The following is a 26211-nucleotide window of genomic DNA, read 5'->3' as shown; positions in this document are numbered from 1 at the left end:
AAGATGTTCTAATTTTTTATTAGCAATTGAATTTTTTTTATTCTCAATGTAATCACCTACTCGCATGCAGTTCAGTTTGAAGAGTAAAAATGTAATTTGTTACTAATTGCTTTTTAAATCCAATAGTGGAATACGTACAAGTATAAAATGCGTTTAATTTGCTACTTAACCATAAATGACACTTTTCCAAAAATATATTTGTTGCTATGACCTTTTTGTTTTTTGGGCTGAAATAACATTTCTCATTTCAGTCAACCTGTACAAGTGCTTTTTAAAGTCAATATCAAACCTGAAATACAATGTATTATACGCAAGACCATGTGACTACAAGAACATTTCAAGATGATCCAATATAAAACAAGATCTAAATAGAAGGAAGGGTAGTCCAAAAGTCCTGGTTTGCTGGTTAACGGATGGGCCGGTACGGGAAGGTCATGGCAGCCGGATGAAAGGCGTGAGGGGAGAGAGAAGGGTGTGTGGCGTGGGCTGTGATTGGCCGATGTGGGGAGAGCACTGGATGTGTGGGGTGCGCTGAGAGTACGGTGTGTGGGATGTGCTGTGAGGGGAGGGTTGACTGGTGTGGGCTGTGGGGAGAAAGCGGGGAGGGCCGACCCGAGTGAATGTGTGGGTACATGTTGGGCTGGAAGGCTCCGCTGTGAGGTGGAGGCTGCACCACTGGACCGGACATCACAAGCTGCAACAGACTACAACATGAGAACAAACAGTTACAACACACTGCTCACAAATAAACAAAAATTTTTTTAGTGATTGAGAGATGTTTTTTTGAATGGTTTATGGAGATATCTGGAGAGGAGGGTGGCTGTACAGATAAATATCGTAAAGGGTTAGTTCACCCAAAAATGAAAATTCTGTCAGTATTTACTCACCCTCATGTTGTTCCAACCCCGTAAGACCTTCGTTCATCTTCGCAACACAAATTAAGATATTTAAGATATTAAGATCGCTCCTGCATACAGTCCATAGGCTTCTTGAGGGACTGGCTCTTGCCGTCCCCGAAAAGTCATAAAAGACATCGTTAAAATAGTCCAAGTGACTACAGGGGCTCAATCTTAAGTTTATCAAACGACGAGAACACTTTTGTGCGCAAAAAAACAACAAAAATAACGACTTTATTTCAACTATTCGTTTATTTCTCCCTCTGCGCGAGTCAGGTTACTAGTTTAATAGCGTAAGCTTCTGTTATTGTACGTCACACGCATCACACACACATGACCAGCGTCGGCCAATAGTGAGCATACGTGTGACGTAGCTCTACGCAATCACACTACGTTAACGGACTACAGGCTTATGGAGAAGGAAGTGAATAGTTGAAATAAAGTCGTTATTTTTGTTGTTTTTTTGCGCACAAAAGTGTTCTCGTCGTTTGATAAACTTAAGATTGAGCCCCTGTAGTCACTTGGACTATTTTAACGATGTCTTCAATTACTTTTCGGGGACAGCAAGAGCCAGTCCCTCAAGAAGCCTATGGACTGTATGCAGGAGCGATTTTAATATCCTAAATATCTTAATTTGTGTTCCGAAGATGAACGAAGGTCTTACGGGGTTGGAACAACATGAGGGTGAGTAAATACTGACAGAATTTTCATTTTTGGGTGAACTAACCCTTTAAGTATCATACTTAAAGGTGCAGTGCGTAATTTTTAGTGGCATCTAGTGGTGAGGTTCCGAATTGCAATCAAGGGAAGTTACGGTGTCGGCAGGAAAATATGTCATCGTCTGAGACATCAGAGAGTAGCTAGTGAGGTTTCTTTACAAAGATTGAGAAAGAAATTATGTTTAACACGAAGAACAAAATAGTGACGAAATGCGCTCTGTAGTAGTTTGTCTGTTTAGGGTTACTGTAGAAACATGTCGGCACAAAATTTCAATGTAAGGGGTGTATATAGATTTCAGTATCGTGTATAATGAACGGTTCATGTAAGGTTATGTATATGACATTGCATTTCTGTCAACAGATCCTCCTAAATATTACACAATGCACTTAAAAAAAAAATAGGTACACCAGCATTCACATTTTTTTTTTGAGATAGAAAAATGTATATACAGATTTGAATTTTCAAATATATTAAATCAAAAAGTTATTTTGAATTGTAATAATATTTACAACATTGCTGTTTTTACTGTATTTTTATCAAATAAATCAAGCCTTGGCAAGCAAGACTTTATTTAATGTTGTTGTATGTTGCATGTGTATATATCCAAACTTTTTTCATGCATGTTCATGCCATTTTTTACTATGCCATCTCAGGGGCACATTTATTGGATTCCATAATATAATTCTGAACGTCTCCCCATCTGTGATCAGTGACTTACTTGTTGTGAGGAAGTCTGGAGCACAAAGTCCGTAGATCCTCTGAGGAATAAATGACATGACAGGAAATGACATCACTGAAATGGTGCTCTTATCAGATCAAAACCCAAACAGGCCATTGTGAAGTAAACATCACTTACCTCTGGCACACAGAAGGGCTCCTGTTGCCATGGCGACCTGAAGAGCTTGTGCCAGCCTATCCAGAGCCAGCTGGATATGATTGGCAGCTGAAAGGGGCGTGAGCTTCTCACAGAGCCGGCTGACTTCCTCTACTAGCGTGGCAACAGACTCCACAGGAAGCACGGCTAGCCGGCCAATCAAATTCTGTTCTGTCAGGTGGACCTGCAGGAGTTAAAATAAAAACCTGTTATGTATTCTAATACTGAATGAAATCCTCAAAGCCTCACAATATTGTATTAGAAGAGATACATCACCTGCAGCATGAGAAAGACTTGAAGAACACTGAGGTGCAGTTTAGAGTACAGCTCTTCATATGCTGTTCCTTTCTCATTTTCTCCATGGCCATTGGTCAAAGCCAACTTCCGGCCTTTCTGATAGGCTAATGGAGCTTTCACACACCAGCGGAGCAGACCCAGAAGAGGCGTGATCTCGAGGCAACCCAACGGCAGGCTGGAATTGAGGGGTGTGTTGATGAAGGTGAGGAGCAGAAGTCTGGGATCCTCCGTGATCCAACCAACCAGCATCTCCAAGAGTGCAGGGGGCGGAGTCAACTCATCTACAAGCGACAACGTCATATATATCAATTTTTGGGGGCTGGTTTATATATTATATAAAATACTTAAATATTGCTTAAGGAAATTGGTTTATAGTATTATAAAGTAGACAGAGAAAAACTAAAAAAAAAAGTTGTAGTGACAAAAAGGAAACCTGGTACCTGAGGAGAAGTCATAGAGTGCCGTTACTGCAGTGATGAGCTGGCAGCAAAAGCGAGGGCTGGCTGAACAGATGTTCTGCAGGGTAGAGATGGCACATGGCACCAGTGTGCAATAATCATCCATCAGCACCTGAGCCAGACGCACACACCACGCAGAGTGTGTGCGCTAAGATAAAACACAGATAAATAATGAATGCTTGAAATGTTGTCCAGGTCATATTTTACCCCAAATCCCAAAAATTAGAAACTCTTATTTTCCTCCAGAACTAAACTCGTGAACAGATGTTACCGGGAGACAGTGATTATAGTGATTTTATTTTACAAAAAATGCAATCTGTTCATCATATAAATTGATCGTGTCTCTTCAGGAAATTTGGACTGAACCGCTCAATTCATATATAGTTTTACGATCTCTTTACGAACATTTTGAAGCATCGAAAATACATTTTGGTCCAAAAATAACAAAAAACCCAGCTGCATCCAAAATCAAATACTTCCCTACTATAAAGTATGCGAAAAACAGTACGCGAGTAGAGTAGTATGTCCGAAGTCATAGAATTCGAAAAACAACAGGCGAAAAGTACCCGGATGACCTACTACTTCCGGTGAGATTCTGAAGTGCGCATACGATGGACACTTTACTATCCCATGATTCCACGGGAGAGGAGTTGTTGTCGTTATATTTAAAAATGGCGGAAACCGGAGACACGGCTGAAACGTTAGGAGATAAACACAGACACGCGTGTTCATGTTTATCGACGGTAATATCACAAGCAAATAAATGGCTTTTTCCTTGCAAAAAATCAACATCTGTCATTGTTCATATGGGTTGTGTGTGTGTTTTATGAGGTAAAATTTATTAAGTAAATAAATATTATTTGAGAAATTCCGCAAAAGGCGTGATCTGCGAGCAGCTGACCGACGCCTCCTCTTGGTTGTCGGCTCGGACGACGTAAAAACGCAGGCGAAAACAGAACTAAAAACAGCGCGAAGTTGGTGCAGTCACTGGAATGGGCTCTTTAAATTTTCACACTGTTGTGACATAATATATCGTGTCATGTGATGTCATTTGAGTGACATAGTATATCACGCGACAACAACATGGCGCATGTAGTACGTCCGGATACTACCCGAAACATACTACCCGTATTCATACTATATAGAATGCACTTTTTTAACGGTCTTGATTTTCTTTTTTAAATATAGTACCTACTCACATAGTATGCGATTTCGGACGTAGCCTACGACTTTATTCAGCATTGTATTTTCTTCCAGTTCTGATGTCAATCCGCGTTCACGAGTCCGCAGTGGCGCTGATGACGAAAGACGCTGCTAACGTGTATCTGGTGTATTCGGGTTCAAATAAATATGGTTGGGCAAAAAAATCCAAGTCTTCCTCTGTGTCGAAATCCTTAGACATGTTTGTGAAGACTGTTTTGTTTACAGTGTGTGTCTCTCTCAGACTGTAACCGAAGCTCAGCCGCACTGATAACACGTCAGCAGCGTCACTGAACGCGGCTCGACAACAGAACGGGAAGACAATACAATGCTGAATAAAGTCGTAGTTTTTGTTATTTTTGAACCAAAATGTATTTAGATGCTTCAAAACATTCTAACTAACCCACTGATATCAAATGGACTACTTTGATGATGTCTTTATTTCCTTTATGGATAAGGACAGTATACCGTACACACATTTTCAAAGGAGAAAAATCTCTGACTAAATCTAAAATATCTTAAACTGTGTTCCGAAGATGAACGGAGGTCTTGGAACAACATGAGGGTGAGTCATTAATGACATCATTTTCATTTTTGGGTGAACTAACCCTTTAATGAATTTGGAGTATTTTAAATGATGTTAGAAATTTGCACGCCCAAACCATTTAAGAGCATTCCGCAAAGCCTTTCCTTTTCCTCTTCCTCATTTTCCGTGAGAATTTCTCATATAATATAAATACAAATAATCCATGCAATTATTAGTAAATGATCACTGTTCTTGATATGTAACTCACAATAAGCATCCTGATCAAATTATCCATTCATTTCAGTTAACATGCTCCAGAGAAATCATGAATCATAAAACATTGAACTCAAGGCACAAAATCAAAGAAAAATGCTACTTTCACACCACACACCTGTAGCCAGGTGGATGCACACTCCAGTATGGGCACCCGACACACGGCTATCGCCATAGAAACCAGCTTCCCCAGCATGGCCATGCGGCTCTCGTCAGCCTTGTTGCCTTGGAGACTGAAGAGAGCGGAGAAAATGATCTGTCGGATTGAGTCTTTGCTCTGCTCCTGGAAGTAACTGCACATGATCTCCAGCAGTTGCAGTTCTTGAACGCAGCTCATCCTCTGTGTCAAACACAACACACAATTCCCTTGAATCCATTTTCATTCAAAGTTCACTCATATGCATCTTACCACCCTAGTTAGCATGGTTTACTCCTAGTCAAAAGATTCCCGTTCCTCACCTTAGGCTGGATGTTCCTGTCCTTAGGGATGTGAAAGATGAACTCCTCCACGAGGTCCACCGTGGTCTTCTCTAATCCAGGCGTGGGGCCCGAGGAGCTCTGCAGAGCGCTGCCCAGTGAGATGTCCAGATGATACAGAACCTCTTTAGCTGCGCTCAGCGGATCACGCCGCAGCAATGCATGTCGAATATCACTCATCTCTGCTGTGGAAGAGAAACTACACCATTAATTCAAATACAAGCATCTGACTGCCAACCTTAATAAATGAAACATATGAAAGACAGCTATAAGTAAGTAACACATAATGAACCAAAATATATCATTTTATGCATTATTTCTAGACATGAAGCATGGTAATAGCATGAATTTTGGACATGTGTCATGTAATGCAATAGACTTTTCTTCCCTAATAATGTTATTACAGAGTTTTTCTCAAACTAGAAAAAAAATGTAGGATGGGACTTGATTTTTTTTTTTTTTTTAAATGCTTTATTTAAACATTCAGTTTACAGAGTAAAACAACATAATAATAACATCAACAACATAATAGCACAAAAAATGCTGTGATGTCATGTGAGTGACAGGTTGTCCCGCCCTCAAGCCAGAGTAAACACGTCATGAGATGTCGTTTGCAAGAGGGTGGGTAAGAATTTCGATGAAAGATAATGAGGGCACATTAATTTAGAAAAACAATGATCATTCTTATTTTAATTTTTTTTTTATTATTATTATTTTTAAAGAACGTTTGTCCATTATATTACCATAATGGAACTACCATTATGGTAATATAATATGGATGTTGGACATTTATTATGTTTTTGGGATAATACTAGAGAAAACCAAGGTAGCCTATCTATAAAAGTACCATCTATCACTGTACAGATATCACACAACTTTGTTGTAAAGCGTGTCATTATCAACATAGTGAAATAGAGCAGTTCTGAATCTAATCTGTAAAAAAACATAAGTTATTAAATCGTATTACAATAGCTCTTATTCAACCATAAATATGATAATAGGAAACTGTTAATTATTAACACACATCACCAACAATAAGAGATTATTCTCTACGGCAAAACACATTGTCCAAAGCGATGCTGTTTACACAGCGCATTAGTAAACGCCGGTTGCTTAACATTTCGAATGTTTCCTTAGATCAAATTACATATATATGTATAGTTAAAACACCCTTACCTGAGATAATAATTAGACTCGATACATTAGCTTCTCTCAATCAGCAAATGCATATCTCCCATAACCATAACTCACAATGTGAAAGTTGTTCATCACAAAATAACTAGTACGGAATCCCATACAGGACATGGCAGATTCGGCTGAGTAAAGAGAAGCGTGGCTGTTCAGCGCCACCTGTGTACCGGAGTCGTTTTTCAACTGAACAAACGTGACTAATTTGTTTTTATGAAAGGGAGCGCGTCGCTTGCTCGCTTTGACTATAACGGCCCTTAAACTGTTGGTGAGATGGGATGAGTTAATGTAACGCTGATGTAGGCTAGTTGCACAGATGTGTGTGCGTGTGCATGTTGGTAACCGGTGAGAAAATGTCAGGTATACCCCGGTAACTCTACCAGTAATAACAATATTAATTTAGTTCATAGTTAACGGATCCTGAACGCTGTAACTAAAAAGTTAAGACATGTCTGTCTACGTGACTGTGGCGGTTGTTGGTGAGCCTGGGTCAGGTCAGTTTTAGTTTTTATTTAATGGAATTTGTTTACAGTAAAGAATACACAACAACATTTTGGTTTAATAAACTTTATTTAAACGTTCGTTTGGAGTTAATTCCAAACGCACACTCTTTAACTTTTAGTTTAAGTTTATTCTTACCGTTCTTTTTGTTTGTTTGTTTGTTTGTTTGATACGTCCCGTGAGCTGGTGCACCATCAAAAGGGGTTCGAGTGGATACATTGGACGTATATATATGGTTCTGGCTAATGATCGGGCCACAACCATTCCCGTTTCTTCTCCGGGGAACTACTTCTTCTTCTTCTTTTGGTTTTATGGCGGGTTGCGAACCAACTTTAAAGGTGGATACCGCCACCCAGTGTGATGGAGTGTGAAAAGAATGAACTAAATTCTCCTAAATCCTATTATTACAACCCACTATTCTTAATAAACCTAATGATTGCCTTTATTTGTTTTCCTGAATTTGGACCATCATTTACTCCAAGGAATATTTTGCTTGCTTTTCTTTTGTTTGTTTTTAAGAAGTATATTTATTAAGTGAAGTCATTTGATATTATTTGAGGTGTTTGTTTATGTATGTTGGGTGTTTTCATATTTGTTTATTGTCTGTAATGGCCATTATATGTCTGTGTATCCCCCTTTATGTTTTAATTGGTGCTGGCCACCAAGGTATAAATTTGTTAATTGTTTCTGTATGTGAGTTAGTGTTCTGTGAGAGAACAGGTTCTGTAAGCCCTTGACCTCTGTAAATGTTTCAGAGGCAAATGCAGTGACCCATCGTTGCTGTTTTTTTTTTTTTTTTGGTATGTTTGGTTTACCACCATTGGGTTAGCATTGGCTTTACTTTTGTAACGCCATCCTGTGGAAATAAACCTCTAAACGTTTCCAGTAGCTTGCTGCCTCCTTTATCCTTTACTGGTCACTCACATCTAACACAGTGACTAAATCAGCCATCAACACAGCCGCGTGTGATTTGTTTACATACGACCTGCATCATACGATCTAGGTCTATCTGTGTTTATATATATATATATATATATATATATAAGGGTTTCACCTTCATGAGGCAAAAAAAAAAAAAGGCAGGTAAAAAGTCTGTGGCAGGTGAGTGCCACAGTGCCACAGTGAAAAAGTTAACTTCATGCCCTGTAAGTTAAAACAGCACCATCGAACTTTTCCTCTTCGGTCGGAAACAAAATTGTCCGTTACCGCTGTCATAAATAGTTTAGCCTACTCCCGCACGCACGCTCATTTTTTATCCAGCACCGGATTTAGAATGAACGCTGTCCACAGACAAGGTAGATTATGTTGCATGATTTCATGAAAGGATGTATTGCGACATCAGAAACAAAGAAAAAACGAAATAATGACTATTGTAGAGCTTGCCGTAAAGCAGTCGAATTTTGTAGTTCTTTTTGTGGTCGGGTTACAACCCGAACCCAAGAGCTCCGTAGTGCAAGTAAAAGATACAGACCCCGTTAGGCTTTGGCAGAAGTGCCTTTCACCCTGTTATGACTTGATGAATCACTAATAAGATTTTGGAAACGTTATTTTAAGGTAAAAAAAAAAAAAATTCATAGTGTTGCTTTAACAGTGCATACATTTTTCCAGTAAGACATGAAGAGAAGCAGCATGAAAGTTTTTTGATTCTTTATTTCCTCATTAATTCCATAGTTTCAATAAAGGTTCAGCACATAAGCGCAAACAAGAGCACATTGGTGTTTGCATGGGAGTGGTCTACATTACTCAAATAATAGTTTGGCTAACGTTACCTATGAGGCAGTTATTTTGTAGTATCCTATCATACATCGATTTTATACATTTTTATTTAAGTTTTAGTTTGAATTATTTTAGTATATCAAGTTAAACTAAATTAAAGTGAGAAATAACTCGCAATTTAGTTAATTTCAACAACATATTTAGGTTACAGCAACTAAAATAAACAAACTCAATGCAAGTTTACATCTCCCAATTCCGACTTTTTCCCTCAGAGTTGCGATTAGCCTAGCTAGCAGTTGCCTTTGTTTAGGGAAACAGATCCATAGTTTTTTGCACTGATGCCATAAATGTCTATCACATCACATTTTTGCAGTGATGCCATAAAATAACCATTTTAGGTTCTTCAAAGGAATCTTAAAAACCCTTTTATACAATAAAGAACATTTTTTTGTGGAAAGAAAATGTTCCATGGACGTTAAAGAGGTAGAAGAGGTGTCTCCGTTGATTTTCTACAAAATTCAATTCGAATCAATCACCACCGGGAGGCGCTATTTAATACCTGATTATGACACGCACTGCTCAATGTAGCGCCACCCCATCGATCGCCTCTCCTCTGATGGGACACCAGACTCTCCAGCATCAACATCATCCAGTTCTCTATAACTTCACATCCAGAGCAAACGAGGTGCAGTCAACATGACCATCAACACACTCAGTCAGGATGGAGTGCAGCGACAGCAAATGCCCTGTTTGACCAAGGTAAGACCCTAAACTGTATTTTCATTTAGCAGTTACAGTCTTAGATCCAGATACTGTCTTTCAGCAGAAGAGCCTGAGCTTCATATTGCTTGTAAATCACAGGAACTTAGGAAAGTCCTAAGAGACAAAACTAAAGTTTGTTTACAGAAAAGGTTTTGAATGCATTTGAACACTTGCATTTGGATTTTCTTAGGATACTTATATAACGATTTATATAACAAAATTTCCTTAAAAAATTAAGTAAACAAGTTATCCAATTCCTCCTATTACAGTATATTTGTTTGATTAATTATTATTCGCTGTTTTTGAATTAAATCACCAAAAATAATTGTATGAAATTTTACATAATAGAAAATGTAGTAAAATTGATTTAATATTTGACTATAATAATAAAGTTAATGTTTATTAAGGTGTGCATCCTGTTTATATGTATCTTTTTATTACTGTAAATACATGAATAGTTGACATTTTTTATTCAACACTTTAAAGATATTTGTTTTTTACAGTTTTAATCACCTTTTAGCTTTTGTGCAGTTCACAAATAGTAATGCTTTGCGATAAAAAATCAATATAATTTATTACAAATATTTCCTCTTTATTCACATACAGATGGAGCGCATGATCATATCCATGCAGGACCCTGATATGGGCATCAAGTTGCGCAACCAGCGTCTCCTCATTACTGTCATACCACACGCCATGACTGGTGAGTCTCTCTCTCTCTCTCTCTCTCTCTCTCTCTCTCTCTCTGTGTCACTCTCTCCATGACTGCATCAAACTTCAAGCTTCACTCTCTCTCACTTGATAATCCCATGATATGACTGTTCCGCTTATTTTTCCAGCCTGTGGCATGTTACGGCACGATTAGAGAGACAGCTGAGACACAACTAGAGTAGTTTGTCATTATTATTGTGGAAATACTGTACATTTATCCAAGCATATCTCGGAAAGTCTTGAGTGCGCATGACATGGGCACAGTGAATCAATAGAAGCTTGCGCAGTGAAATTAGACTCCTGTGTGTGCTTTCGGTCTCTGCACTCATTTTTCTGGCTATTAATTAGTCTAACAGTGAATGTTTTGCCCCTGCACCGGTCTCTCAGAGGACACGGGGCTACGTAGTAATGAACAAATTACTTTCTTTGGCAAATCTTAGAAGTTAAAGTCAATTCATCAAAGTTGACACTTAATCAAATGTTTAGCCTATTTATATAACTGCTTTATATAACAGGAGTTCATTAAAAAAAACATAAATGCTCATTCTATCCAAGCTAGGAATGGGAACTTCCTGCTGTCTGAATATTAATATTAAGCTTGGTGTTGCTTATTGCTTACTGGTCAGTTCTGCTGTTGTTTGGTTGGTTGGTTGGATGGTTGGATGGATGGATGGATGGATGGATGGATGGATGGATGGATAGATGTTTCGTATCTGTGTGTGCTTATGTTGACAATGATACTCTTTTAATTTTATACAGGTATAGACATTGTTGAATGGCTGATTAAGAAATTTTCTATCTCTGATGAAGGTAGGACATTAATATAAATATATTTTAATTATTTGTCTTTGATGCATAGCTTTGAGCTTTATTGTAACAATGCCATATTTATAGTCAAAGGATTTTCTATATATATATATATATATGTATATATATATATGAAGAGTTCAGATGCAAAAGCCTCTAAGAGCCATTTGAAATTTTCTTCTAGAATGATAATTTTTATCAAGCTTGTATATTTAAGTTCAGTGATTTCACTTAAATGGCAATGATAATTACCTATTAATTGTTATTTAAGTGAAATTACTGAACTTAAATGTACAAGTTTGATAAAAATCATCATTAAAGAAGAAAATTTCAAATGGCATTTAGAGGCTTTTGCATCTGAACTCTTTATATATATATATATATATATATATATATATATATATATATAGTCTGTGTGTGTAATAATTTCCATGCTATCTGCTGTGGTGTTTTCCAGTCACCTGTGTGTGGTTTATATGGAGTACCCTCTAGGGATGACATTATTCTCCATGTTCTCTCCTGAGGGATTTCAAAATGTACTCCCACACACGCACACACAACACACGGGTAGCTAAATTGCTTATTAAAGTTGCTTTGGCACATTCAAGTCAGATTTGATGTCATCTGAGCTGAGTTGTGTGGAAGATTTTTAATAATAAATGCTCAAATGTCACGCAGTCAGAGAACAGGCTCAGCTCTGAAAAGCCCTAATAAACAAGCAATGCTGCACACAGCTGTGTCTGCATTAAACAAGACCCCAGAGAGTTTGGCAGATCTGTGCACCGCAATGAGGGAACACCTTCTGTAGGCAACGGTTAGATGGAAATCTATAATTTCAATCAATATTTAGTTTATATTTTCCCTAAAAAGCATATGTGGGTGTTAGGGAAATGACTAGCTAGATTCTAGCTGATGTAAGCTGTTTCTATAGCACAAACAGTAGAGTACGGTGCTAGCAATGCTAAGAAGATGGGTTTCAATCCCAGATTATGCATGAACTGAAAAAGAGTATACAGCTTAAATGCAGTGTAAATTACTTTGGATAAAAGCATCTGTCAAACACATAAATGTAAGCTGGTCTTTGGCTTACTAGGTGATCAGGCTGGTATTTACAACATGTCAGACAGTTGATGACCAGCTTGAATGAATCTGTTGTCATCTTTTGTTGTATTTTTTTTTTTAAATGAATTATTTACTTGATTTACATTTTTGTTCAAATATTTTACCAAAAAAAAGTACGATGTGTGAGTATATATTTTGTATGTGATTACATTTTTTCTCATTTTTATTTAGAGGCATTGCACATTGGACACTTCTTTGTGAAATATGGATACATTTACCCTTTAAAAGAGCCTAGACACCTTATTCTGAAAGCTGATGATTCACCATATCGCTTTCAGGTAAATAAACACACGCACACTTACACAATATTGATTCACAAATCCAATATCAGAATTAGTTAAACTCCCATATTCAAAAACAACACATCTCAGTTAATATCTGTCTCTAACAGACTCCGTACTACTGGACGTCGACATGCTGGCCTGCTTCAGAACTGGACTATGGTGAGATCTACCTTCCCATTTGGCATGATTCACATAAAATGAAAAGTCTGTTATCATTTACTTAGCTGCATGTTCTTCCAAGCCCATATACAAAATATGAAACTAGTGCTGATTGGTTCCTGGTGTATCAGTAGCCAATGAGCTCACTGCTCAACTTTCAGACACTTGGTTAGCATTTGCTGTAGCAGTTTGCATCGTGCTTTCCGAAACCCCACACCTTCCCCAGCTCCACCTGTATAAAGTAGATCTGATTCGTGACCGTGAATGCTATGCAGTTATTTTACACTTACTTACGTACTTTATTAAATTTCTGAAAGCTACTGTTAGACCTACCTGAAAAACACTGTTTATTTCAGTTGTATCTTTGTTATATTGAAATTTGCTTGAAATTTAATTATTTGTTTTATTTTATTACCGACTGTTTACTTGTCTTTAATAATGCTTTAAATTTGTATTAGTTACGCTAGTAGTTTTAGCTGTGGTATTTATAAGCTGTGGTAAATATTTGTGAATTTTTGCAACAAAAAAAAGAGAAAAAATTTTATTGTCGGTAAAAAAATTATTTGGGCGGTTATTTTTCTCAGATCATTTTTAGATTAATTTTTCTTGGCAGGTGTGGCAAAAGTTAGTTTAAGGCCTTGAGCAGCAATAACAGAATCTATGGCAGATCCATTACCATGACAAAAACTCTGTCATGAGAGAGCTGTCATGACAGAAATGCATTTCATTATATCATGGAATACAAAAGTAGATCATATTTATATATGTTTTATTTTTATGTGTTCTAGCAATCTACTTGGCCAAGAAGAATATCCGAAAACAAGGAGAACTAATAGAGTATGAAAAGGTATGTGGGTCAAATGCCTATCACACCCTTCAGTAAGAACTTGAAGACTGTACAATGAAGTCATGAATCGATCTGTTGTTCACTTCTCAATCTCTGTCTTTGTTAGGAGTGCTATAATGCTTTACATAAACGCATCAACCACACCTGGGACTTTGTTGTGATGCAGGCAAGAGAGCAGCTCAGGTAACTCTTCTTTTCCTTCAGCCTATTACATTTAACCCTCCATTCCACATTTAGTTTCAATCGGAATTGGCCTGTGTACTACTATTTTAACTTTTCACTTTAATTTTAAAAGAATGAATTCTTTTAATTTCACAAGGATGCATTAAATTGATGAACATTAAGCAGCACAACTGGTTTCAACATTGATAACAACAATAAATGTTTCTTGAACAGCAAATCATCATAATAGAATGATTTTTATTGTTTTTACGATCTTTTAATTAACCTCTTAACTGTCACCCCCCCTTTTTTGAATAGACATGGAAATGCACATTTCGAACTTAAATGGTTGTAATTCTAGAATGCTTTGGAATATAGACAAAAATAAATAGAAAAATAAATTAAGAAAGTGAAACAGAAAAAAAGAAGTTTTGAGTTGGAATGTACAATGTATTTATATAAAATATATATTTTCAAACCCTGGGCGACTCTAAAACTGCAGAAAAATCAAAGCCAAAAATCTGAACAAGTGTGTTTAAAATTTTAGGTTGATACCTCAAAAAATTAGATTTCTGTGAGATTTTGTTTGGGCGCAGTACCAAACCTTTTCACTAGGGTACAACCAGACTCCATTACTGCCCATATAAGGGCGTCTCCATTTCCATATGCGTTTTGAGTGATCTGAACCCTCATTTACACAATTTTCATACAATTTATGAAGTAGACATCCTATTCAGAAGTAGTATGCAAAGTTTGGCAGATTTTGATATGAATTCAACCTCTAAGAAACGCATACAAAGAACACGCATGTGCGTTATAGCTTCCTGCCACATCACAAATGGTGAATTTATTATTTTTCGAAACATTTTCAGACCTTTTTTCTAAAATAATTGAATGGATGCTATCTTTTGAACTCTTGGCATTAAAACAAACTAAAGTTTCTACCTTGTTTTTCATGTTTTTTTCATGTTCATTGCTATTTCAAAATAAAAGTCTGAAGACGCTTTATGAGTATGAAAATATTCTTGTTGCAAATTGATTAATTACGGCTCCTGTGAAATTTATTTTGAAAATCAGTCACCAAATCAGTAAATGATATATAGTTTGTCAATATTACTTAAGGTTTTTACTAAGATATTATTGTTTTAAAAATATAATGGCAAGCGTCCCACCTGTGCTAAATAAATACAGCCTTCTATTAAAAACATTAAACAATCTTAATGAGCCGAAAGTCTCGAATGCTATTAAAAAGGGTATTAAAAAGGTGTAAGTGTTAAAAAAGGTTGATAATTAAATTTTTTACAATACAAAAACCTTGTGGCTATATCCAAATTCATCCCACCGTTGCACAAAGCTGCTTCAAAATGTAAGCAATTCCTCAAAAAAAATAAAAAAAAATAAAAATGCAAATACTTAATAGGACTCAATGTTTTAAAGTTTTGAATGTTTCAAGTTTTATGCGCTAATAAATATTAGTCATATTCTTTGGATTAGAAAAGCTTTTCTGAAGGTTGTTGTCCAGAGCAAAATTATTTTGTTTTAGCATGGTTACTGTACTTCAATCTGTACATTTGCCTTTTGTTTTATTTCCGTGTTCAGGGCATCAAAACAGCGTCGGAAAGCAGATCGTATAGTGCTGGAGTGTCAGGAACAAGCCTACTGGCTAGTGAACAGACCTCCAGTAAGTACTGAACACTTATCTATAATATATATATATATATATATTATATATAATGTCCCCCATGCATTAAATTAAATAAACAGTAGCATTCTGCATTTGAAAAAGTATCTCACAAACAGTATTGTGGGGTAAATTGAATTACTTTACTTGATCCTTAAAAAAAGTAAAGTTTTATCCAAGCCTTTTAGAATTGTAATACAGAAATTCAAAGCATATCAGCAAGCATACGATGCTTAAGCAGCGACAACATCTGCGCCCGTCTGGCAAATGCCTTCATATCTGTATCCAGCTTCTGCTTATGAAATATTCAGCCAGTCCGTTAAAAGCATCGCAAAGCAGAGGAAAAAGGGGGAAGGGGACAGAGCGTGAGGGAAAGGGAGGGCAGAAGAAAAGAAGAAATAGAGTGGAACACATTGGTCCCTTCAAAATACATTCACACATGACTGCAAAAGATATGTGCATTGCTTAACATGAGCTTAAGTGTTAAGTGGATGAAATAGTAGAGAGTGAACCGGAAAGGCTGTGTTAAAGACTGTGTGTGGTCCTGGTAATCCCTACATTAGACACAAATATCGTAATACCAGTGATTTTGACCTTGTCTGGACACTTGTGTGTAATGTTTTGTTTTTGTTTTTTAAATGTAAAAATGCTGAAAGTTTTCTGTGATGGGTAGGTTTAGTGTAAGGGGATAGAATAAACAGTTTGTAGTATAAAAATCATTGTGTGTGTGTGTGTGTGCTGGTATATCTCTAATGGTTCCATCTTTTGGCTGAGCGCTTAAGAGGATATTCCATTACTAAGTGTATGTGTGTGTGTGTGTGTGTGTGTGTGTGTGTGTGTGTGTGAGAGAGAGAGAGAGTTTCTCTTGCATTCCTGCACAAGGGCATTTTAACGAGGAATCCAGATGATGATTTAATCTGGGATGGATTTAGAGACCATTTCATTCCTATATTGTCACTGTGTGCGTGTGTGTGTGTGTCCTGGTAAACCATACATTGTGGGGACAAAATGTCTCTGCATAGATGGCAATATCTGACATTCTTGTCCTTTTTGATATTTTTTGAAAATGTAAAAATGCAGATAGTTTTGTGTGATGGGTTGGTTTAGGGGTAGGGTTAGTGTAAGGGGATAGAATATACAGTTTGTACAGTATAAAAATCATTATGTTTATAGATAGTCCCAATAAAACATAAAAATGTATGTGTGTGTGTGTAGAAAAGTCTTGAAAAAACAAGGCTCACATTATTTTTATCTATAGCTAAATATATATATATATATATATATGCACAATGACTGACATCTATTCTATGATGCACATGTTTTAATTTATGAAATACATTTTTAATATTTTGGGGATGGATAAAATGATCAAGATGGAAGCTTTTTTTATGCCGTTGAATAAAAATAAATAAAAAAGGTTTGTGCATATTTTTTGACTTTTTTCAACTGCAAGTAAAAAAGGTTTGCATAAAAACATAATTAAAAAAGTAACAATATATAATTAAAAAAATACATTATATTTATTGATTTTTATATATATATATATTTGAAATTAAATAATAAGGCATTTATGCTTGCATGTATTCCAGGTCTAAGGAATAAATGTACTTCTTTTACTTTGTTACACTAATTGATATTTTAAAGTTTATTTAATACATAGATCAAGGATTTGCCACATAAATTTGGTCTTAAACATCATTATTTTCTCATTGATCTTCTGTATATCTCTTTATTATAACATTTCTCAGCCGGGGATGCTGGACATTATAGATCACGGCCCGGAGAGAAGAACCATGAACACACGAGTGCAACTGGTCAGTGAACTGATCACCACAACACAACTAACCACACACACACACACACACACACAGAGAGAGAGAGAGCAAGTTTCAAACGTATATGAACAAACATTCACAGCAGAATCTCTCATGTTCAAGCATCATATACAGCGTGTTTCTCTTTATTTCTGTTTTTACATCATGCATCCTTGTTCAAGTAAGTAATCTCTAAAACACTGCCTCATTTCCTGCTGTCATTTCATTTCATTGCAAGATCATAGAAAGTTGCAGATTTAGTTTAGTTTATCTAATAGCAACTTTTGAGGAAATCTAATAGATGTATATGTAATTTTGTCAATTTTAGAAAAGAATGCAGAATTCTACAAAAAAGAGGTAAGTCATTTGAATAGTGTTTATATATTTATAAATATTTATATATATTATAGCACTTACCTATTGTTGTCCTACTGTTAGTTTAACCTCTTCGTTGTTCTATCTTCTATTTTTGAATCTGCTAAATGAATAAATGTGAATGTAAATATTTTATAAATTATTTATATCAAATTATACAATATATACATTACACACATATATATATATATATATATATATATATATATATATATATATATATATACACAGATTGGGTTATTTAAAAATATATATATATATATATATATATATATATATAAAACAAGGTTTGATTTAAATGAATCAAGAGAGACAGTAAAGACTTATATTTTTTTACCAAAAACTCAACTAAATGCTGTTCTTTTTAACTTTGTATTCATCAAAGAATCTTAAAAAAAAGTATCACAGTTTCCTTAAAAATAATTGTAAATGTTTTCAACATAAATAATAAGAAATGTTGGTAACACTTTACTTAAAAGGTTTGTATAAGACTGACATGACACATGACAAGGAAATTTCATGCATGTTTATGACAACTGTCATTAAGTGTCATTCGCTCAAGTATGACATTTTTAATGCAAATATGACATTGTTTGAGATGTCTTGGTTATGACACCTTGACATAAACTGATACATCATAACCTGTCAGTGTCTTGGTAACGGCAACTTGACATTACCATAAATTGTCATAAATATGTCATAAACATGACATAGCAGATTAATTATCAAACTTAAGAAACTTAGCTTTATGGGTTAACATTACATTAAACTGACATGTGGTTTGGTTTTGACATTGGGTGTTATGGAGAAATAAAACGAGGATCAATATCAGCGTGGCGTTTTCGAGATGTCGAGAGCTCTGCGTCTGCGACAAACTTCGACCCTAAAATAATTGACGTTACATTATCCCTTACTCATACAGCACAGGCTGTAACTAAACGTATCCCATCATACTTGTTTTTGTGTTTTTATGTTAAATGGCTCTAGATTGAACATAACAGGAGAAGCCTGGCGAGGAATCGTGTCAAGTCCTCAATTTGCCTTGAGAGGTACTGTGTGTGTGTGTGTGTGTGTCTTCACTCTGCTATAGCCTCGATCTCCAGGCTATAGCTAATGGACTGTCCTCAAAATATCTTTTAAAAAGAAAGAACTAACCCTTTGTGATGGCTTACATGTGTGTGTGTGTGTGTGTGTGTGTGTGCAGTTACGTGAAGTACTGTGAGCAGTTTCAGCCCCATGACCCAATAATGCAAGGATGCCTTCCCAGCAATCCCTGGATCACAGATGATGTCATGTTTTGGAACATGAACTCTGAAGCGTGAGTCACATTAACACATGAATAAACATTTTAATGTTACTTAAACTCCTGAAGTCTAATATGTCATAATTGCTCTGTATAACTGCTTTCCTGAAACAGAGTTGCTCTGCCGACTAAACTGCGCGTGGAGCGCTGGAGCTTTAGCTTCATGGAGCTGCTGAACGACCCAATGGGCAGAAAAGAGTTCCTTGTTTATTTGGAGAAAGAATTCAGCGGTAAACACACACACACACACGTACTGTGTTTGCATCAGATCCTAATACCATAGTGCATGGATATATACTAGAGTACCATATACTGAATAAATATTGACCAATAATCGGTTTGATCAATATTTTGTATTTGTGTTTTAAATTTTAATATTTGGTTTATTGATAACTGGCGCCATCTGGTGGGTGTATTGAGAATAAAACCCATCTAATGCCATCTGTGCACAGCTAAAAAAAAAACTTGTTTAATGTAATGCTGGGCTATAATATTTGACTTTTTGTGTAAAAGCCAATCATACTTACAATACTGTGCAAACGTTTGGGGTCTGTAAGATTGTAAGAAGTATCTTATGCTCGCCAAAACTGCCTTTTAAAAAAATCAAAAATACATTAAAAAGAGTAATATTGTAAAATATTATTCCATTTTAAAATATCTGTTTTTTATGTAAAATATAATTTATTTCTATGATGGCAAAGCTGAATTTTCAGCATTATTACTCCAGTTTTCAGTGTCACATGATCCTTCAGAAATAATTATAATATGCTGATTTAATGCTAAAGAAACATTTCTTCTTATTATCAATATTTATAAACAGTCGTGGTGCTTAATATTGTTGTGATACATTTTTTACAGGATTCTTAGAAAGTTAAAAACAAATCTTTTGTAATATTAAAAATGTTTTACTCTCATTATTGATGCACACTTGCTGAATAAAATACTTTTTAAAAAATCTTAGTTGAAACAAAACATTGTATAAATGGTGTATCTCAGATGTGTTACAAAAATGTTGGATGCATATTAAAAACAAATAAGTGGAAAAACTGGCATAGTGGACAAAATTGTGCAAAATCTTAAATTACAAAAGACTTTTTCTTCAAAGAATACCATGTATTGGTCCGACAACTTGGAATTACGGTGCTATTTTTTTATTTTTTGTTTTGATTCCCACTTTATATAAACATATTTTATTATAACCCAGTTCTGAATAGTGTTTAATAGGCTTATTATTATTAATATGGTTTATTAGGCTGCTGTCACTTTAAGACCAGACACACTGATCCATTATACTGTTACACAATACACATGCGTTTTCTTTCTCAACTAAGCGCTGCTGGTATCGTGGGTCTGATATTTCGGTATTAGGGTTAAATATTTAGAAAAATCTATATTTTTATTTCAGATGCCTTTTTAAAAGACTACAATTGAAAAACGTATATATTATATAGCCTAATAAATTCAAACTGCCAAAATGGATTACATGCCAATGCTGAAATCCACCCGCTTTTATATGGTAACATCATTCCCCTTGATTTCCAACCTACAAAAAATAAATATTTTTTATTTAAAAAAAAAAATTTATATAATTTTTATTATTATAATTTTATTATTATTATAATTTTAAATTTTAATATAATTTTTTAATTATATTAAAAAATAATTTTTTTTAAAAAAAAACTCACAAATGTTTAGAAGTCTTATAATATCCTCCAATAACACTCTATGTTTGAAATTGAGAATTTCCAAGTATTTCAATGAGTGCCCTATAAAGGGTTAATGTCAAGCCCTGAGTGTAGTTCTTTTAAATGCAAATTTTAAAGAAATAGCTAGTTCAGTCATGAAACTCGAGAGGGCTCGTGCTGATAGGCCAACAAGCAATCACATCATTACCTCATGGCACAAGCTGACTGTCTAAAAACTGTCGTTCCCTGTCTGTACTTTTGGAGGTTTAACAGATTCCATTTTTATCCTACAGCACACTCTGTAGAAATGAATAAAGTAACAACTTTTCATGTTTCTCTCTCCCCCGTTCCCTTTCTCATCCCTCCCCTCTTTTGTCCTCTGCCTCTCTCTTGTTATCAGCGGAGAACTTGTGTTTCTGGCTGGCCTGTGAGGACGTTCGTCACGGAGAGACCTCAAAGATTCCAGAGAAAGTGGGCGAGGTTTACAAGTATGCCCTTGACAATATGTTACAATGTAAAGACATTTATAATGCATAATGGATTTTATAAATATTTGAATTCTATAGTCATCAAAGAATCCTGAAATAATTTTTAAATATATGTATCAAAATCAAAATATACATATAAAATTTTTCTTCATTTTCACTGGCCACAATTTTTTTTTTGCCATATAGATATTTGTATTTGGCAGCAGGTTTATTAGGCTGCTGTAACTTTAAGACCTGACACACAGATCCATTATACTGTTACACATGCGTTTTCTTTCTCAAAAGCGCTGCTGGGATTGTGTGTCTGATATTTCAGTATTAGGGTGACCAGACTAGTCCCGAATCCCGAAACCGGCCTTAATTGTCCCAAAAAATATACTAAAGAAAAATCTTGATATAAAACAATACAAACTGTCCGTGGAAGTTGAGTCGTCCTGCAGCCAGCCCCCTCAAGTTGTAGCAGTCGCAGTCAATTTCGCTCTTGACACGCGAATGGATTCAAAGTGTTCACAGGGTGAATTTGACTTGCTATTCGCTTCTGGTGTAAAATAAGCATTAAGTAATTGATTGGTCGCGTCACTGTGTGCATAAAAATACTTAGGCCGAGCCTCAATGTTTGATGACGGGTGTAGTGGAGGCTAAACGCACGTAAACGCCGTTTATGCATATTCGGAAATAGCGTTTACCCACCTCCAAAGTGCGTTTATCCACCTCTAAATATCCTGTAGTTCCTAAGACATTTTAAATTAAGCTTATGTCGTTTTAGTTTTTTATTGTTCATTTTTAGTTTCATAGGTTGTGCTGCTTTACTGTCGGTGTTATTGACTGACGGTGGTAGGTTGCAGTGTTGATGCGCAGCCTCTCGAGCAGAAATCTACACAAATGATTGCAGCACACACACACACACACACACACACACAGTTAACAACATATTGCCTAAACAATCTAAATGTGGAGTTTTTATATTTTTAACATATGTTAAAGCAACCTCATTTATTTTTCCTGAACACCATCACGATTGAAAATGTGACATTGATTTCCTACAACAGTTCAATAAACAGTTAAAATGAAATCACTTACTTTTTAAATGTAATATTGGCTGTTTTTGTTCTGTTTCAGCAGCGAAAATAGTTCCAAACAAAAATCACAACAGAACCATGGCGCATGTCACAGGAACACTCAACCTGTTTTCATTAGCCTACTGAATGATTCAGCATTTTGAACGAATCGATTGAGTCAAAGATTCAATGACATATTCATAAACATCATAGACATCTGTCTCATTCTTGAATGAATCAGCCGTTTGAACGAATCGTTTGAATGAATGAATCAATGACTCACTCAAGACGATCGCCTGCCGCCACCTACTGGCGGTTTAGTGTTAAAGATTTAAAAGTATATCATTCTTTCTAATATGTAAATTTAAATGAATTTCACAACATTATTTTATGCAATTGTAATTTTTCAGTGTAAATGATTTAAGTTGATCAGCCCCTAGGGTAACAGCCCTATAGTGTCTTATTATTCGAAATATTTGAATTCATTGATCAAATTTAGGAATTTAAAAATGAAAGATGAAGCATACATTTAATAATATTGGGGGAGGGGGTGCCCTTTAAAGGTGCAGATATTACAATATGGTGATTTAAATATCAAAGCTGAAACTAAAACTAAACATATGTGTGCTATATTAATGAAAGTCTTTCGTCACCTCTAGTTTGTCTCGTATTCATGTGATTGTTTCATTGTAACTGATCTTAATTCTAATCTATCAGGCAGTTTCTGTCTCCTGGTGCGAGTCGCTGGGTGAATATCGATAGCAAGACCATGGAAAAAACCCTGGAGGGATTCAAGCGCCCTCATCGATTTGTCTTGGATGATGCTCAAATGCACATTTACTTCCTTATGAAAAAGGTATAACGTTAAATTTGTTCGATCAACTGGAAAAGGTGCCTGTAATTAATTGAGGAGATTCCCCCTTCCATATGTAAAGCGCATTGAGTGCTGAGCATTGAACGCTATATAAATGTAACAAAATATTATAAGACCAGAGTGTGACTTCAGATTTGGACAAATTGGGAAAAGTCCATATCGTTCAAAAGCTTGGGGTAGGATTTTTGAAACACTCATAAGTCTCTTACAATCACCAAGAAATACAGTCAAAAAACAGTAGCTAATATTGTAAAATTTGATCAATTTAAAGTGTCCTTGCTGAATAAAAGTATTCATTTGAACAGTAGTGTAAATCAACAAAACTTCCAAGTTATTGTAAGGTGTCAATGGAACCGGGTCATTTGTGATTGAATCATCCAAAATGATGTTAATAATGTCAACAAGCCAAGGGATCTATGCTGTAAAAGGATGCTAATGATTTGTGTTTCTTTGTAGGATTCGTACCCTCGCTATCTTAAATCCGACCTCTACAAGAACTTATTAGCCAGAGCCATAGTACCACAGGAAACCAAGAAAAGGTAAAAACGCAAATGGAACAACAGCTAAAGACGCATAAAAGCCATATTGATCAGTCTGCAAAGGAAGAGAAGTCTTATGAGTGAGTGTGTTTCTGTGTGCATGTCCAGTGGGTTCCCGTTCATGCGCCGCCAGCGTCACTCCAGCCCTTCACCTGCTCTCGCCACACCAACCGCAGAGGATGATGGGAAGGCAAAGAACTCTGTCAAACAAAGCAATCCTGGAACTGCATCCCAGCTTTAAACATTCACACAACAGTTACTGTTATTTTAAACCCTCCGGTTGTACTCAAAAAAAAAAGAAAAAAAGTTAGCTAAAGCGTCTCCGGAACACTTTAGCATTAGCTAAAGATTATTATTTTAAAATAATGCTTGATTCACATTTCTCTATCATTGAAGCACAACTTCTCATGCATTTCAAAGATACAATTTATGATGTAGCAATAATATAATCAGACATGTTCACAGTCTCACAAACTTTCAGCTGCTCTACGAATGTTTTCTTCAGCGTTTTAAGCGGAATTTGACTTTTTCACACATTGTCATGTTTTTAATATATTTATTTGATATAAAGATTTTCCTTTCAGCTATGCATTTACTATTGTCACTGTTTATGTACATCATATACTATAAAAATGCATCAGTAAATACTTGAAGGGATATGATCGGACAACTTAAATTTATAAATCTATAGTAAATAAAGTTACAGGCCTACATAACCAATTCCATATATATATATAAAAAAAATAAGTAACCTGGTTGCCTTAAAATTTCAAGTTCATTGAAATGGAAAAATCATCAGAAACTCAAAATATTATGTTATCTGAACTACATAAATTATCTAAGTTGATTTGACAAAAAAATGTGATTACAATTACATGAAAATTACAGTGATATATATATATATATATATATATATATACTGTATATAAAAATGTACTGTATAGACCCCACACTTTAGAACGGTAGTGTTTAATTTTATGTTAATTGCGCAGCATTAGCTTATTTGATTTTAAACTATGTTCATGTAACCAAACCTAAAGTTTAATACTACTGTAAGCATTGCTCTAAAAAAAAAAGCTGAATTTTTTAAAAAAAAGTAACCAGCTTTCAATAATCATTCAAATATGTATATCTCCATTTATTGGCATATAGATTACAGTACATTTTAAGAAAAGAGGCAGGAATCAGGAGCACGAATAAAAAATAAACAACAACAACAAAGAAACTTTAAACATATAGTCTGTGATTGCACTGGATCATTCTCACCCTAAAATATAAATGCATATTTGTGCAATATACAAGGCCTACCATTAGAAACAAACAAGAACAAGGATTGTCAAGATCATCAACATAAAATCAAAACCAAATCCCATAAGAAGGAAGTAGAAATTTTGAATAAATAATTCATTTTATAAATATTTTATTATATATATTAGAGGCATATAAATATGTAATTCCAATAAAAAAATCTATATAAAACATTGTAAAACATCACATTCCAACCTTAACTTTACACTTGACCTCCTCTGGAAAAAACAAGAGATGAATTGCCTTGCTGTTACAATTAAATAGAAAAGTTTTAAAGGACAGTTGCCATGTCAATTAAAAAGGCCTGAGGGTCAGAAGTACAGTATTATGCATATCTAGAAATACAGAGGTTTTTCTTAAAGGGATACTCCACTTTTTTTGGAAATAGGCTCATTTTACAACTCCCCCAGAGTTTTACCGTTTTCGAATCCATTCAGCCGATTTTCTGATATTTAGACGAATACCAGTAACCAGACAGTTTCTGGTCTCATTGACTTCCATAGTATATATTTTTTCCTACTATGGAAGTCAATGAGACCAGAAACTGTCTGGTTCCTGAATCTGATATTCTTCTAAATATCAAAAAATCGGCTGAATGGATTCGAAAACGGTAAAACTCTGGGGGAGTTGTAAAATGAGCCTATTTCCAAAAAAAGTGGAGTATCCCTTTAAATATGTCTGCTCATCAGTATGTTTGATTCTCATTACAAACACACACACACACATCTGTAGTTTCTCATACTGGCATACAGCAAGCAGCATTTTACACGCTGGCTCAAGCAAGCACATTTTTTAAGCGAGAGTAAAATGTTCTTCCATTTGAAAAAGTAAGAGCAACGTCTCATAAAGAAATATCAAGGCTTTCAGGGAAGAAGAAAGAGGGAGGTATTTTCATGTACATTCCTGATAGTGTTATAAATAACTGTAAAACTACTGTACCTGTTCTCCACTGTAGATGAGCAAACACAAGCTCGGAGACACAGACAGAGGTGCTTTATAATGATGACAATGCCCAACATGATCCAGAACATCATAAGTACGACCAGAATCTGTCGTTTTAGGGTTTTTTTAATAAAGAAAATCTCTGTAATTCTGTGAAATGGATT

At 35.4% G+C, this 26211-nt stretch overlaps 2 protein-coding genes across 4 annotated transcripts; one reads left to right on the top strand and one right to left on the bottom strand.

The window, feature by feature from the left end:
- Positions 1-2: 2 nt before the first annotated feature.
- ints15 (integrator complex subunit 15) lies at positions 3-7796 on the bottom strand. 3 transcript variants are annotated; one of them, XM_039652057.2, is made up of 8 exons: positions 7549-7796; positions 5704-5906; positions 5363-5584; positions 3228-3393; positions 2767-3068; positions 2473-2674; positions 2335-2374; positions 3-704 (listed from the first exon to the last, which is right to left on the bottom strand). In XM_039652057.2, exons 2-8 carry the CDS (start codon positions 5899-5901, stop codon positions 407-409), a joined length of 1428 nt encoding a protein of 475 aa, XP_039507991.2. In that variant the 5' UTR covers positions 5902-5906; positions 7549-7796; the 3' UTR covers positions 3-406. The 3 variants fall into 3 exon arrangements, with proteins under 3 accessions (XP_039507991.2, XP_039507989.2, XP_039507990.2); XM_039652055.2 differs by lacking the exon at positions 7549-7796 and adding an exon at positions 6898-7031; XM_039652056.2 differs by lacking the exon at positions 7549-7796 and adding an exon at positions 6898-7010 and having other exon boundaries at positions 5704-5903.
- A 1922-nt stretch (positions 7797-9718) lies between these two features.
- Positions 9719-24386, top strand: rgs11 (regulator of G protein signaling 11). The gene is made up of 17 exons (XM_039651497.2): positions 9719-9885; positions 10495-10591; positions 11359-11409; positions 12700-12806; positions 12920-12971; positions 13760-13818; positions 13925-14001; positions 15580-15661; positions 17410-17475; positions 17809-17832; positions 18838-18899; positions 19055-19168; positions 19268-19383; positions 21239-21326; positions 23102-23240; positions 23715-23797; positions 23906-24386. The coding sequence occupies exons 1-17, from the start codon at positions 9823-9825 to the stop codon at positions 24036-24038; spliced, it is 1413 nt and encodes a 470-aa protein (XP_039507431.2). The 5' UTR covers positions 9719-9822; the 3' UTR covers positions 24039-24386.
- Positions 24387-26211: the final 1825 nt, after the last annotated feature.

Source organism: Pimephales promelas, chromosome 6 (assembly GCF_988280905.1).
Source record: "Pimephales promelas chromosome 6, fPimPro1.hap1.1, whole genome shotgun sequence".
Taxonomy (NCBI): domain Eukaryota; kingdom Metazoa; phylum Chordata; class Actinopteri; order Cypriniformes; family Leuciscidae; genus Pimephales; species Pimephales promelas.
The sequence above is the reverse complement of the archived record's forward strand: the minus strand, read 5'-3'. Positions and strand labels throughout refer to the sequence as shown.